Below are 14933 nucleotides of genomic sequence, written 5' to 3' on the forward strand. Positions count from 1 at the left end.
GCAACTGTGGCAAAACAGGTCATGTCACGGGGCAGAACTCTCTTAACCGTCCCAGCAATGGAAATTTTGGGCTCAGTTGTGGTCATAAGTGGAAGACTTCCTTTTTAATTAATTTATTTTACTTTCTAATAAAATCCTTTAAGAGGACCAAAAAAAAATATCAATGCATATTGAAGATATACATCGTTTTGGGTTAGAAAGTAAAGTTTTCCCATGCTTTTTTTTTTTTTTTTTTTTTTTGAAATCGGTGTACATTTGATGTGGCTCTACAATATAAAATGACATCTAATTGGCAGGAGTGATGGGCACAGAACACGATAGCCTCTTTGCTTTGCTGATCTCCAGGCCCATCGAAATTTAAGCCCTGGCTGCCCACATACTTACGGTCCAGACATTTGCAGGAAAAATGGGAGATTAAGAGAACAGAGGCTCCAGGTAAAGGGATAATGTGAGTTCAGTGTGCTATCGCTGTACTTAGTCTAGCCGTTCCCACTCATCTTACTTTTGCTATGGGGGAATTTTTCCCATTTAGCTTATGGGTTGGTATAATTGCATTTCCTTAATTGTCCCAGGAGGAAGAAATAGCCTGCGTGTTTGAATTGCCCCTCCTCCTCCTTCCTCTTCCTCTTCTTCCTCCTCCTCCTCCCCTCTTCCCCATCCTCTTTCTCCTCCTCCTCCTTCTCCTTCTCCATCTTCCTCCTCCTCCCTCCTTCTCCTCCCCCTCCCCCTTTCTCTTTCTCCTCCTCCTCTTCTTTCTCCTTCTCCATCTTCCTCCTCCTCCCTCCTTCTCCTTCCCCTTCCCCTTTCTCTTTCTCCTCCTCCTCTTTCTCTTTTTCCTTCTCCATCTTCCTCCTCCTCCCTCCTCCTCCCCTCCCCCTTTCTCTTTCTCCTCCCCCTCCCCCTTTCTCTTTCTTCTCCATCTTCCTCCTCTCCCCCTCCTCCTCACAGGAAACAAATATTAGACCCCCAAGAAGTTTCTAACATCCTGTTGGTGCTTACTAGAAAAATGATTTGTGTGTGTGTGTGTGTGTGTGAGAGAGAGAGAGAGAGAGAGAGAGACCAATGAAAAATCGTGTCCTATTGGCATGCACAGAAAAGCCCATTGTTTGCAACCTGTTGTGCAACGAAGAGCAAAGCAGAAGTGAGCCAGAAGCTTAATTCTAAATGGGATCTCAGAGTAGCAAAAGGGTATTAATTGCTGCCCACGTTAATTTTTTTTTTTTAATCTTTATTTTACGTATCTCAGGAATTCTAACCAGGGCACAAGCACCTCCCTCACATATCTTCGTCATATGTGGCCTTGCTCGTTGCCTGAATAATCGTGACATCTCGGAAGGAGAGGCAGGATTTTGCTAATTGAACAAACTGTAATTTTTCTGATGGGCGTTTTAGCACTCCAAGCCCCCTCCTGGCTTGCGCACTTACTACCCCACAGACCTGAGATGGTCCCATGCGTGAGATTGGGCAGCTTTTAGCATTTATTTATTTATTTATTTATTTATTTATTTATTTATTTATTTATTTATTTATTTATTTATTTATTTATTTATTTATTTATTTATTTATTTAGTTAGTTAGTTAGTTAGTTAGTTAGTTAGTTAGTTAGTTAGTTAGTTAGTCAGATTTATATGCCACCCTTCTCCCGTAGGGCTCGGAGTGCCTCACAACAATAGAAAAACCCGACAATAAGTAAAAATTAAGTAGTATTAAAACCAAATTAAAATCCCCAAATACCCAAATTAAAATCCACGGCAGATCAGGGAAGTTGGTGGAAGAGCCGTGTCTTTAGGTCGGCGAGAAAGATGCGGAGGTCGGGGGCCGTCCGGAGCTCAGTGGGCAACCCATTCCAGTGGGTCGGTGCGGCCACAGAGAAGGCCCTCATCCTGGGGGCTGCCAGCCGACACTGTCTAGCTGAGGGGACCCGGAGGAGGGCAGCCCTATGTGAGCGCACTGGGCAGTGGGAGGCCGGTAGGAGGTGATCCTGCAAATACCCCAGGCCCATGTCATTGATTTGAACAGCATCGTTTGCTGGGGCTGAGGAAGAAAGACTTGGTGGAAAAGCCAACATTGAAAGAAGCATCGGTCCCACAAGGAGTCCTAATCAGGTTAGGAATTTAAAGGATTCGTTCCAACTTTTTTCCCCCCTCTCTTTTTTTGCAACCAAAATTCACATTTTATTTTATTTTATTTTTTCATGGGGAAGAGAGGACACTCTGTGTGTACGTGTGTGTTTTCTCTAATAGTACACAGATGGTCACTAAGGACTGTGTCAACCAGTTCTGTAATATTTACTGAACTATTTTTTTAAGGTACATAGTGAAGCAAGAGAGAACAAACATAGAAGACAGGCGTTATTTGCAATAATAATAATAATAATAAATGAATAAAAAGAATGGTTTTTGATCCCTTTATTCTGTGGCTAAATTTTTAGCTGCATACATGCCGGCTGGGGAATTCTGGGAGTTGCAGTCTACTCCAGTCTTAAAAGTTATTCAGTTTGGAAGAGCCCTGCTTTATTCACTGAGGGAGAACGCTTGTCCTTATCCTCTTTTGGGTTTTTTTTTTCCTAGCCATCAATCCTGGCGTCATTTATTTATTTATTGGTTCGATTTATATGCCACCCTTTTCCGGAGACTCAGGGCGGCTTACAGTGCATTAAGCAATAGCTTAACCTAATCTGTTTCCCATCCATTTTTTTTTTTTTTTTTAACGATCCTGAGTGGCATCAAGAGGTCCCAGGCTCTTTCGCTGTCCCTCATCCTTTTTCAGCAGCTTATGTCATTTTAGCCCGGCCTTCGTCTTCGTCCCATCAGTCGAGCCTTTGGCCAGAATTGATCAAGCCCCCCCACCGCCCCCCACCCCCCCGGGAGCCTGTTCTCATATCACCGAGAAGGGAATTTCCAAGCAACCTGCTTCCCCTTGTCACACTCTGCAAACAAGATTCTTCCTTTGCCGTTGACACCACAATCCACATTTTCTGGTCGTCAACCTCTTCGCCTTGTGCCGGCGGTCGATGGCGTCCGTCCTTTTGCGATGTGTGGTTAAGTTTTAGCTCTTTTTTCCCCCCAATGCTCTTTACTCCGAGCCTCAACTAAGCTGCAAAACCTTTTAGAAGGTGGTCAGATTTTCTGCCGGCTCGGATCTCAAAAGCTGGATGCTTTCATAGGCTGGCTTAGACGTATTTCCAGGTAGTCCTCGATTTACGACAGCAGGTGAGCCCAGGATTTATGTGGCTGAGCGAGACATTTGTTAAAATCCGTTTTGTCCCACTTTACGACCTTTCTTGCCACGGTTGTTAAGTGAATCACTGCCGTTGCTAAGCTAGTCACGTGGTTGTTAAGTGAATCTGGCTTCCCCATTAGGCTTTGCTGGTCAGAAGGTGTCTCCAAAGGGGGATCCTTTGACCCCAAGATACGGCAACTGTCATAAATAGGAACCAATGGCCATGCAGCCGCCTTTTGATCATGTGATCACGAGCATGCTGCCGTCGTCGTAAGTGTGAAAAGCGATCATAAATCACTCTTTTCAGTGCCATTGCAAATTTTGAACGGTCACTAAATGGACTGTTATAAGTGAAGGACTGCCTGCATTTACTTGTTTTGAAAAAAATGATCCGTGCTCGCCGAATAAAGGAAAAGGGCTGTTTTTAAGGGGTTGGGGGAATCTAGATCAGGGGTCTCCAACCTTGGCCACTTTAAGACTTGTGGACTTCAATTCCCAGAATTCCTCAGCCAGCAAGCTGATCTAGAAAACCCTTGATCTAGAGAGTTCCTGCTGTGGTTGCCCCTTCTCAATGGCAAGATTTTAAAAGAGGGGGGGTCACCTTTAGGGAATCCCCTTTCTCTTTCTGAGGCTTGCCGTCCCTTTCGCTTACACTTTCATTATTTCCTCTTACTGATCCTGGAAAAATAAAAGCCCTTCTGTAAACTTCAAAAACTCACCTCCCCGCCCACCACCCACCCCCAAAAATCCTGATTATACAGAAATGAAACGAAGGCAGATTTTTTTTTCTTTTCTTTTCTTCCAAAGTCCTGTTTGTTCACATAATCGCCCGGCCTACTGTCCCATCGATCAGGCCTATCGGAACAAAACACCAGTCTGTCATGAAACCCGGGCAGAGTTATGGGGAGGGTAGTAGTCCTCATACCATCAAGGTGTCCCCCCTTGAGAAAAACATCGGTATTTTTCCCGCCGCTGACGAATGAGGAAAATCAGTTTCTGGTTTTGGTAGACGTCCGCTGATGCCCAGTTCTTCGAGTCTTAGTATCTTGGACAATCATGTCAGCGCATTTCGGTTTGATTGTCTTGAATTTCAGGGGCCCAGTTGGTATCCCGTCTCCTCCTACAACCCCTTGTGAGGTTTTTAAGCGTATTCAGCAGAGTGGTCCTGTAGGGGTGATGCAGGAAGAGGACAAGCACCAAACTCGCGCAGCTTTCGCAAAACAAAACCACCTCGGAGATATTCATGATCAGCTCATTCCGAACCGTCCCTGCCTCTCCCTTTATCTTCAAACCAGTCCTAGCCAAGATCAAGGTGTTATAAAACAGACGGCATGACAACATGCTCACCGCGATGGCCAAAACAGCCCAAAGTGGCTGGCTGTTTTTTCTTGAGGAATATTGACCCGCCGGCGTCTTTTTCACAAACGCTAGAATAGAGAGCAGGAGCTTGGCTAACGACGGAGCGCAGAACCCCAAGGCGAATTTAATGATCTCGTATTCGGGCCAGGCGAACAAGGGATCCAGTTGGCAGTCCGTTTCTTCCTGGTAATGTTCGATGCCCAGCAGCCCGCTCAGCATCAAGGCGGCGCAGAAACCGCACATCAGGACAAAACCGACACACGCCTCTGGCCTCTGGTGCGCCTTGCCAATTAGAGCATTTTGAGGCGGGTGCCTGTCGAGGAAAAGGCTCAGAATGATTAAGAGGAGGAGGAACTGGGAAGAGAAGTAACCCAGGTTGAAGAAGAACGACAGCGTCCCACACCCGAGGTAGGACATTTTGAGATAAGCTGGCCGCACGGCGATGGTGAGCGATAGAAGGATGACGAAGAGGTTGATGATCGTCTGGGAAAAAAACAAGATGTCTATTTTGTCCAGGATGCGATTTCGATAATTCTGGATGCAAATGCCCAGGATAACTATGCCGGCTAATAAACCCATCGGCACAAAGACAGCGATGTAGACGTGCATGAACCTTGATATGACTTGCTGCACGAACATAATCTCTTGGAAGTTGGTGGAGGGATCCTTGCTCAGGGTTGGGTATTTCATCCAGGTCATGTTATGTGGGAGCATTTTTAGGAGGGCGGTGGGCCCCACGGGAGCTGAAAGGGAAGAGAAGGAGAGAGCTTTAAAGGAGGTTAAGTCACAATAAACCGGGGAGGTCTCATGCAAAGGAAGGCTAAAGGCCCAATATATTTCTGAAGAAGCCCAGATGAAGGCAGTAAAGTTATAAACCCATATCCAAAAGAGAAAGTTTATTTAGAAATACCGTGTTTCCCCGAAAATAAGACCGGGTCTTATATTAATTTTTGCTCCAAAAGACGCATTAGGGCTTATTTTCTGGTTGGGTCTTGTTTTCAGGGAAATACGGTACTAAATGCATCCATCTGACTGACAATCTTAACTGGAGCTTATTTTAGGGATAGGGTTTATATTACGAGCATCCTGAAAAATCACGCTAGGACTTATTTTCCAGTTGGGTCCTATTTTCGGGGAAACAGGGTATATAGACAAGGTCAGTGTTTAATGTAAAATCTGTATGAGTTTCCCTGCTGACTGTTTCAGGACAATAGTCAAGAAATATACAAATTTGCAATAAGAGAATTTTAACCTTACTTTGAGGTCCTTACAGTTTGAAATACCACCCAGGCCTCATCACAGAGTTATTAATACTTTTCTTCTGAAGGTAATTTAGCTTTTATCTGATGATGCTGTTAGTTGCTAAGGTGCATGTGCGAATGTACACCTGATAGCGGTTATAAATTCCTAAAGTTAAGGGTTTCTTTAGGCGAAACTGGCAAAAAAAAATATATAATGGCTCAATCAGATGCTCCCATCCCGATTCCGTTGTCCTGGAAAAGCATCGCCTTTCCTTTTAAGCAAATAAAAACATGAAAGGATCGAATTGCATTTCTCCCCCCCCCCCCGCAGCGATCGACCACAGTAAATACAGCCTGTCTCACTGCCTAAAGGTAAAGGTTCCCGCTGCTAGTCGTTCCTGACTCTAGGGGGCGGTGCTCGTCTCCATTTCAAAGCCGAAGAGCCAGAGCTGTCTGAAGACGTCTTCGTGGTCATGTGATCGTCATGACTCAACGCCAAAGGTGCCCGGAACGCTGTTCCCTTCCCACCAAAGGTGGTCCCTATTTTTCTACTTGCATTTTTTACGTGCTTTCGAACTGCTAGGTTGGCAGAAGCTGGGACAAAGAACGGGAGCTCACCCCGTTACGCGACAGCACTAGGGATTCGAACCGCTGAACTGCCGACCTTTCGATCGACAAGCTCAGCATCTTAGGCACTGAGCCACCACGTCCCTTTCTCACTGCCTAAGCCCTCTCAAAGTGGCCTGTGTGTGTCCGTTATCCAAAAGGAACTGATACTCTTCCCCTTCGTTAGAAGAAAATGGGTTACCAGTATGGTTGGTTTGTTTCTTTTACAAACGTGGCTTGTGCTGCGATAAGGAACAGCATTTTGCATTGAATGCCATGTGGCTCTTTCCTGAGTATTCAAAAGCATATTTTACCCGTCAGTTCTTAACTGCCCAAGCTTCATGCCAGCTTTATTTTTTTTTTTTCCTTAACTATTTTGAAAATCTGCCCATGAAGGGGTCACGTCTGCTGGCGTTCTGCATTACGCAAGCTGTTCTATCTGATAAGGCTCCAAGCAGCTTCTCCAAAACCCAACCCAAGACAATGCAACGTTAAAACAGAAACCACCCTCAGCACAAAGGAGAACCTCTGCTTTTGGAGGAACATCGGTTTTTTCTCTGCTTTGCACTTCTGATTTCTTTCCGTCGGGTAGAAAGCAGGTTTTACATCCGTCTCCAAATCTCAAACCGGAGTTTCTTTTGAAGTTTGTTCCCCAACGTGCATTGCAGCCAATCCTCATCTTATGACCACAATTGAACCCGGAATTTTGGTGCTAAGTCATTGACAGTGGTGTCACCACAGGAACGGACTCGATTTTCCAACCGCTTTTAGGACAATTGTTAAAACGAGTCACCAAAGTCATTAAACTGATCAGGGGGTCGTAAGTCTGAATCCACCTTATCTAATGTCTACAGAGATTCTCAGCCATCCAGATCATGGATGTCCCAAAGGTGCTCTTTTCAAGAGGCAACTGGACTTTTTTGTTTTCCTTGAAGAAGCTTTTCTTGGACGAGAAGCGAAAGTCCAGTTGCCTCTTGAAAATAGCACCTTTGGGTTAAAAGTCTAGGGTTTTCTCGAATTTCTAATGAGCCCAGATGGCATCGTTTGGGCTTCGAATTAAGTAAGTACAGAATTTTATTAGCCCAAAGAAGCATCTTGGGTACCCTAACATAAATATTTGCTTCACTAAGTATACTTAGAATACAGAATAAGAGACCGGGAGGAAGGGACACCTTGGAAGTCTCCTAATCCAACCAAGTGATTCTCAAAATAACTCAAATTTAAAATCCAATTATTCTCAAAGCGACAAACTCTTCACTTTGATGGATTCACTACCTAGAATTGGGATTTCATATTCATTCTGGAAGTCATGCATTTATTATTATTATTATTATTATTATTGGTTAATCTTCAGTGAGATTCACAGCCTTTGAGGCTAGTTAATAGCTCAGCAGCTCGAGTCCTAACCAAGGACCTAGGAACTGTTAAGGTATCGTCGGAGGATGTAAGCTGTTCCGAGTAAGGTGGTTTTTTGTAGAGTCAAAATGTTCAAGTCCGGCAAATTTAGGATTTCTAAATAGCGGGGTAGCCCTTTGGGTATTGCTCCGTGGGCTCCAATTACAATTGGGACAACACACGATTTCTTTTTCCACAGTTGCTCAACTTCAATTTGCAAGTCCCGGTACTTTGTGATTTTTTCTTGCTGCTTATCTTCAATCCGTGCATCCCCAGGTATTGCAATGTCAATGAACCACACTTTTTTCTTTTCAACTATTGTTATGTCAGGTGTGTTGTGGACCAAGTGCCTGTCAGTCTGAATCCTAAAGTCCCACAAGATCTTGAGTTTCTCATTCTCTAAAACTTTCTCAACCTGATGTTCCCAGTGGTTTTTGCTGTACTCAAATCCAAACTTCTGGCACAATTTCCAGTGAATGATTTTAGCAACACGGTCATGGCATTGTAGGTAGTCAGTTTGTGAAATTTTGCTGCAGCCACTGATCAGGTGGTCGACTGTCTCATCTTTCTCATTGCAGAGGCGGCATTTGCTGTTGGTGGTAACATGTTGAATTTTTGCCTTCATACAGTTTGTGGCCAGGGCTTGTTCTTGAGCTGCCAAAATAAAGCTTTCTGTTTCTTTTTTCAGTACTCCTGATCTTAACCAGTTCCAAGTTAGTTTCTGGTCAGCTTTGCCTTCAATACTTTTCAATACTTTATTATTATTATTATTATTATTATTATTATTATTATTATTATTATTATTATTATTTGCTTGGAAATGGAAAAGCTGGCTGCAAAAAAAAAATGTTATAAAGCTGGAGAAAATTTTCCACTTCCCACCCTTCCCTTGGGTGCCTCGCCTTGCATTCCTCTGTGGTTTATGTGTCTTCTTGAGGCATCACCAGACTGCTGGCTTGGAAAGGAGACAGTTCAATAGCAACTCTGAGTGCAGGAGGCTAATTAAAGGCACGAAATATGGGGGGGAAATGGGATTTCTTAATTGAGAATTACTGATTAGGGATGAATTATGAATTTGAATGCATCCTATGGGCTTTTGGCCTTCAAAGTTTAGAGCACTGTCCCTTAAGCTTGCCAACTTTTAGACTTGTGGACTTCAACTCTCAGAATTCTCCAACCAACCTAGAGTCACCTTTGTAGGGAACAAATTTAATAAATAAAATCCTAAACACGTTAGGATGGAGATGACAGGCAAACGAGCCTTTTGTAAATACTGCCATTGTCATCCAATACACCTCCTTCATTTTGCAATTAAGTAGAAACAACTTTTAATCCTGTTTTGGCCAATCTTGTCTTATAACGTTCTCTTACAAACTTATTAAAAAGTTTTTCTCCTTTTTTTAAAAAAAGACAAAATAACTTTTTTTAAAAAAACTTCCTTTTTCAGCATCTTCGTAATCATTTTTTTTTTTTTTGCAACGTGTTGTTCCTTCATTCTCCATCTCCCTTTTCTGTCTTCTGTCATTTCTTCCTGTCGATAGAATATTGCATCCGGTTTTGTCCCCCCTTTATAAAAAAGAGGTTGAGACTTTGGAAACAGTGCAGAGAAAAGCAACCAAGATGATTAGGGAGCTGGAGGCTAAAACATTTGAAGAACGGTTACAGGAACCGGGCTTGGCTAGTCTAGTGAAGCGAAGGACCAGGGGAGACAGGATAGCAGTCTTCCAATATCTCAGGGGCTGCCCCAAAGAAGAGGGAGTCAAGCAAAGCTGGCTGGGGAATTCTGGGAGTTGAACTCCTCCAGGCTTAAAGTTGCCAAGGTTGGAGACCCCTGGAATAGGAGACCTCCAAAGTCCCTTCCAACACTGTTATTCTGTTATTCCATTAGTCAGACTATTCTCTGCGACGCTCAGGAAGGACGCCAGATACTGCCTCACAAAATCTCTCCAAAAGGCTGAAATGATTTATGGGTGTTTATCCCAGACGCTTAGATCAGAAGACCTCGATTTCAAACGGATGACTTCAAGCCTTGCAAATCACATGACTGTCTTCGGACCAACATGATTTTTTTTTTAAAGCTTGTTCTTTTTCCTGCCCCTTTTTGGCTACAGAAAATAAAAGTTGCACTCACCCCAAACCTAAATCTGCTGATTATTACTGGGTGTCCTTTTAAGTACCCAGAGCAGACAGGTTATTATTCTTAAGAGTAGATCAGAGATGTCCAATCTTGGAAACTTTTAAGACTTGAGGACTTCAACTTTCAGAATTCCCCTGGCTGGCTGGGGAATTCTGGGAGTTGAAGTCCACAGTTTGGACAGCCTTGTAGTAGATGCTTGATTAATCTTTCCTAGGGGAATTTAGGGCCAGGAGTCACAGAGGCAAAAAAAAAAAAAAACCTTCAGAAATTTTCACACTAATAATTTAATTTAGGAAAGGTTATTTTTACGGAACCTAATTTAGAAACGGATAACAAAAAAAATGTCAACAATGCTGCATTTGAAACCTGGGCTGGGTGAGATTCCTGCTTTGTGCCCCAAGCATCCACATTTCGCTTTAATAAAAGATTTATTTCTCTTTCTCTGTGGCTTCTTCCCCACTCAGGAACTATCTAACCCTTTCTTTACGCTTCGCAAAATTATTCTAACAGAGATAGAGGGGGAAAAAAAAAACTTTTTTTCCTTTTTCACAGTACCGTTTTCCAGATTCCGCTATATATTTTCCAGCTATATCTATTTTGCAATTCTGTTTTTGGACGTATTGCAAAAGGAGAAGGATCTGGATATCGAGCGGTTTCCTTGCACAATACTCTGGGGCTTTTACGGGGTAGACAAATGGATAAATTCAGGACCGTAATAAAGATTTGATTTGAAACAAAGTCGATAACTTACCCACGAAGGAAAAAGCTCAGAAGATGCGACAGGCTGACACTTCCTTTCTGGTGAGATTGAAAGATAACTGCTGTTCGCACAGCAAATAATTTCCACGGGTCTACTTCCTGTAGCTGGTGACGTTTTCAATTACCCAGCTGTAAGTCTTACAGAAAACCTACAGTTCTCCAAGGAACAGGAGCTGGTTTCACATAATTCAAACCATACACGTTGCCTCCATCGTGGCCGAAAAGGGCTCCACCACGTGACTTTAAAGTTGACTTAAGCCGAGGGATATTTTGGTGCTCCAAAACAGAAAAAGTAGTGTTTAGCTATATATTTTTGAGCGTCTGAGGCCATCCAGTGGCTTCTCTCTGGGAGAAAACACCCTTTATGTGTATTCTCCAATGTTTGAAATTCCAATGTTTGAAATTCTATTTTCCAGGAACAGAAGTTTAGCCAGGGGTGAAATCCAGCAGGTTCTGACAGGTACCGGAGAACCGGTAGAGGAAATTTTGAGTAGTTTGGAGAACTGGCAAATACCACCTCTGGCACAGGGGTGGGTTCTAATTTTTTTTACTACCGGTTCTGTGGGCGTGGCTTATTTTGTGGACGTGGCTTGATGGTCATGTGACAATTATTTAGGATTTAGCAGAGGTACTGGTCTACCAGGCTTGTAATTGCTTGCAGAGCTGTACCAATCTACCCATTTATTTTTGCAGGCACTGATCTACTCATGTTTTTTTGTAGGCACTGGTCTACTCATTTGTTTTCTTTTAACACTGATCAACTGTAGGGCGGCCCTTTGAAGCCCCTGGCAAGAGGCTTTTTTCCCTCTAGCCATCAGCTGGGACTCAGGAGGCAGCAATAGATTGGGGGTGGGGCCAAATAAAAGGTAGGAATAACGGGGGGTGGGGGCGCAGGGGGCCTGGGGGGGCAGAACCGGTTCGGTGACGTCATATCGTCACCGCTACCGGCTCGGGAGAACCGGGCCAAACCGGGAGGAACCCACCACTGCTCTGGCTGGCCCCAGAGTGGGGTGGGAATGGAGATTTTGCAATATTCTTCCCCCAGGAGTGGTGAGGGAATGGGGATTTTGCAGTATCCTTCCCCTGCCACACCCACCAAGCCACACCCACAGAGCCGGTAGTAAAAAGATTTGAATTTCACCACTGCGTTTAGCCCTTGAAATGCTACAGTGGCTTGTATTGAAGACCTTACTAAAGAAGAAATGACATTTCTTGTCTTTGGGTGACCAAGGGGTATGGAGGACCTGGGCTTCGTGAAAACAGGCCCCTTCCTCATCACATTTGCCTTTCTTTTCAAATTTTCCAATATCAACGTCGCTTGCTGTCCTGTTCTCAGTCCCGTCTCTCTGTTGCCACTTTCTGATGAAACTCTTCCAACATTTGAGGGGCTGCCACAGAGAAGAGTGGGACAATATATTCTCCAAAGCACCTGAGGGCAGGACAAGAAGTAAGGGATGGAACATTATCAAGGAGAGAAGCAATCTGGAACTAAGGAGGAATTTCCTGAGAATGAGAACAATAAATCAGCAGAACCTGGGCTCCTTAGGGCCCCAACAGGAAGCAGTTGTTGGAGCTAAGCAGCCACCACGAGAAAGCGTTTTCAAAACCGCTGCTCAGTTCAAATTGGATCTGGCCGAGAAGGAGGCTCAGCAGAAGCACCTCACTGAGGACTAGGAGCATAGGCTTTCCAAGCAGAGGGAAGACCTGCAGGAGTGCAAGGCCAGGTACCGGCGCCTGGAGGCTCAGTGAGTTGAGATGGTCAGCCAGTTCCAGGCCATGATGCAGTCCCACTGGAACGAGGCCCTCTGACTCCTTGCCACCAGCGGCACTTCCCTCCAGTCTTCGCCCAAAGCCACGCACCAAGAGGCTGAAGCAGACCCCAAGTCGGAATTTCTGTCCCCCTCTGACCCACACAAAAAGACCCCAAAGGGGGAGACTCTCTGCAGCAACACAAGCGTTCATTGCACGTATCCTGCCCAGGGGCCATAGTTTGAGGACCTCTGATTTAGTGCAATATAAAAAAGATGCGAATATTTTTTCTGCGGACCACCAAAATTTTCTCTAGGGCATCAGTGGTCCACGGACCACCAGTTGATGACTGCTGCACTAGAAGACCTCCAAGTCTCTTCCAACCCTACTATTTGATGTTTTATCACAGTTGCCTAGCCTTATGAACTAAACTCTGGCTACCCCACTGCCTTGATATTTTGGGTGCTTGATTATCCCTAAACCCCCAAAACTTTAACCTTAAACTGTCTACTGTTGACCTCACCCCATTCCTAAGAGGTCTGTAAGGGGCATGCATAAATGCACCAGCGTGCCTTCTGTCCCTGTCCTAATATTCCTTTTTTACTTACTCTTTTCATGTATTCAAATTAGGTTTATATTTTTATGATTATGATTATAGGACTCCTGAGGCGGTTGACTCAGCCTTCCATCCTTTCTAAGATAGGTGAAACGAGGACCCAGTTTGTGGGGGCAATAAGCTGACTTTGTATAAAACATACAAAAGTATGAAGGCTATTGCTTAACGCATTGTAAGCCACCCTGAGTCTCCGGAGAAGGGCGGCATATAAATCAAATTAAATAAATAAATAAAAATAAAAAAAGGTCGTTTACGGACCCTTTTTGCAATTCTCCGCTTTCCCCTTTTTTCTGCGTAGAGGCTAAAACTAGTTTGCACGGACACACGAGGGAAATTGGCGGAAGGGAAATAGGCTAAAATCTGCATATCAGTGTGGTACACAACTTCTGATCTTGGTGCAACCTTAAGAGGGCTTGTAACTTCTTCAGATTTACCCTTTAAGCCTTTTTCTGTAGTAAAAAGTCTCCCTTAAGCCCCGCTTTCCCTCCTCTGTGCTCTCTCCCATAAAATGTGTCCTGCTCAGCAGTCTTTCCCCGATGTGTTGCTGCTGGAAAATGAGCTTTTCTGCTTGTCTGAGCCATCCTGAGCTAAGCTAGCCAGCTCAGCAAATGCCACTTAACTTTGGGGGATAATTGTAGAATAAAGGCAGTGGAGCTTCCTTCCTGGCGTGGCATTTTCCCGTTAACCACAAGGGGGCGCTTTGGGAGAACGAACTAAACTCTGAAAAACTTTATCAATATTTGGGGGAAATGCAGTTTTTTCCCCCCCTGGAAATGCATAATAAATACAGTCTGCAACTTAGTTCTCTTCATCCTCCCGCCATTGCTTTCCTAGCTGAGCCTGGCCGGAGGACAAAATCTTCTGCAGGGCGCCCTGGAGTTCTGAATGACAGACAGATCCCATTATCCTGAGCTAACGTTGCTTTGGATGATGGTGATCAGGCTGCCGTGAGCCTCTGGCTCTTTTCTTTTCTTTTCCTCCTTTGTGGGCAAATAGAAGCGAAGGATTTTTATTCTTTTAGCTAAACACAGTTTGTCTCATTGCACACCTAGGTAGAATCAGGAATTGTGGTTTCGTCATGCTCCACTTAATTAAAAAATGACCCAGATCAACCTTGGCTTCACGTTTTGGCTCATGACACGAAGCGACTCAGGAGAAAGATTCCCGGAATTTGAATTCTGATGGGATGCTATTCCTTTCTCCCTCCCTCTCCCCCTTTCTCTCTCTCTACCTCTCCCTCTCTTTCCATCTCTCCCTCCCTCTTTCCCTCCCCCCTCTCTCGTTCTCCCTCCCTCTCCCTCCCTCTCGCTCTGCCTCTTTCTCTCCCTCCCTCTCCCTCTCTTTCTCTCCCTCCCTCTCTCCTTTCCTTCCTCCCCCCTCTTCCTCCCTCCCTCCCTCTCTCGCTCTCCCTCCCTCTCCCTCTCTCTTTTTCTTTCCCTCTCTCTCCCTCCCTCTCTCTTTCTCTCTTCCTCCCTCCCTCCCTCCCTCCCTCTCCCTCCCTCCCTCCCTCCCTCCCTCCCCCTCTCTCTCTCTCTCTCTCTCTGGTGTGTGTGTGTGTTTGTGGATATCCGCTTTTGCAGGTGCTCTTCCAGGAATTGAATGCATAACAGGGAATTTTTCTTTTTTTAGTCTGGTACTCAGGATGTTTATATTCCATGAAGCCCAATGCTATTCCACGTGGAAACCTTGCAACAGAGAGTCCTAAGTGCCAGCTGGAAACACAACAGTTGGATTTATGGAGAAACAAATCCTAGGCTATGCTGCTCATCAGGGTTAACCTTCCCCGGCTGCAATTCCTTTTCTCTCCTTTGAGTGTTTAGTACATCATCGTCGTCTCTCACCCCCCACC

General features: G+C 44.6%; 2 protein-coding genes across 2 annotated transcripts in view; one reads left to right on the forward strand and one right to left on the reverse strand.

The window, feature by feature from the left end:
• CHLSN (cholesin) overlaps window positions 1-14933 on the forward strand; it is an 84015-nt gene that overhangs the window by 17214 nt on the left and 51868 nt on the right. The gene's annotated exons all lie outside the window — the stretch shown is intronic.
• LOC139325192 (uncharacterized) lies at window positions 1954-10881 on the reverse strand. Its single transcript, XM_070954969.1, has 2 exons — window positions 10712-10881; window positions 1954-5324 (listed from the first exon to the last, which is right to left on the reverse strand). Exon 2 carries the CDS (start codon window positions 5293-5295, stop codon window positions 4282-4284), a length of 1014 nt encoding a protein of 337 aa, XP_070811070.1. The 5' UTR covers window positions 5296-5324; window positions 10712-10881; the 3' UTR covers window positions 1954-4281.

Source organism: Pituophis catenifer, unplaced genomic scaffold (assembly GCF_029215685.1).
Source record: "Pituophis catenifer annectens isolate HBS135680 unplaced genomic scaffold, rPitCat1.0.hap2 SCAF_16, whole genome shotgun sequence".
NCBI classification, from domain to species: Eukaryota; Metazoa; Chordata; class Lepidosauria; order Squamata; family Colubridae; genus Pituophis; species Pituophis catenifer.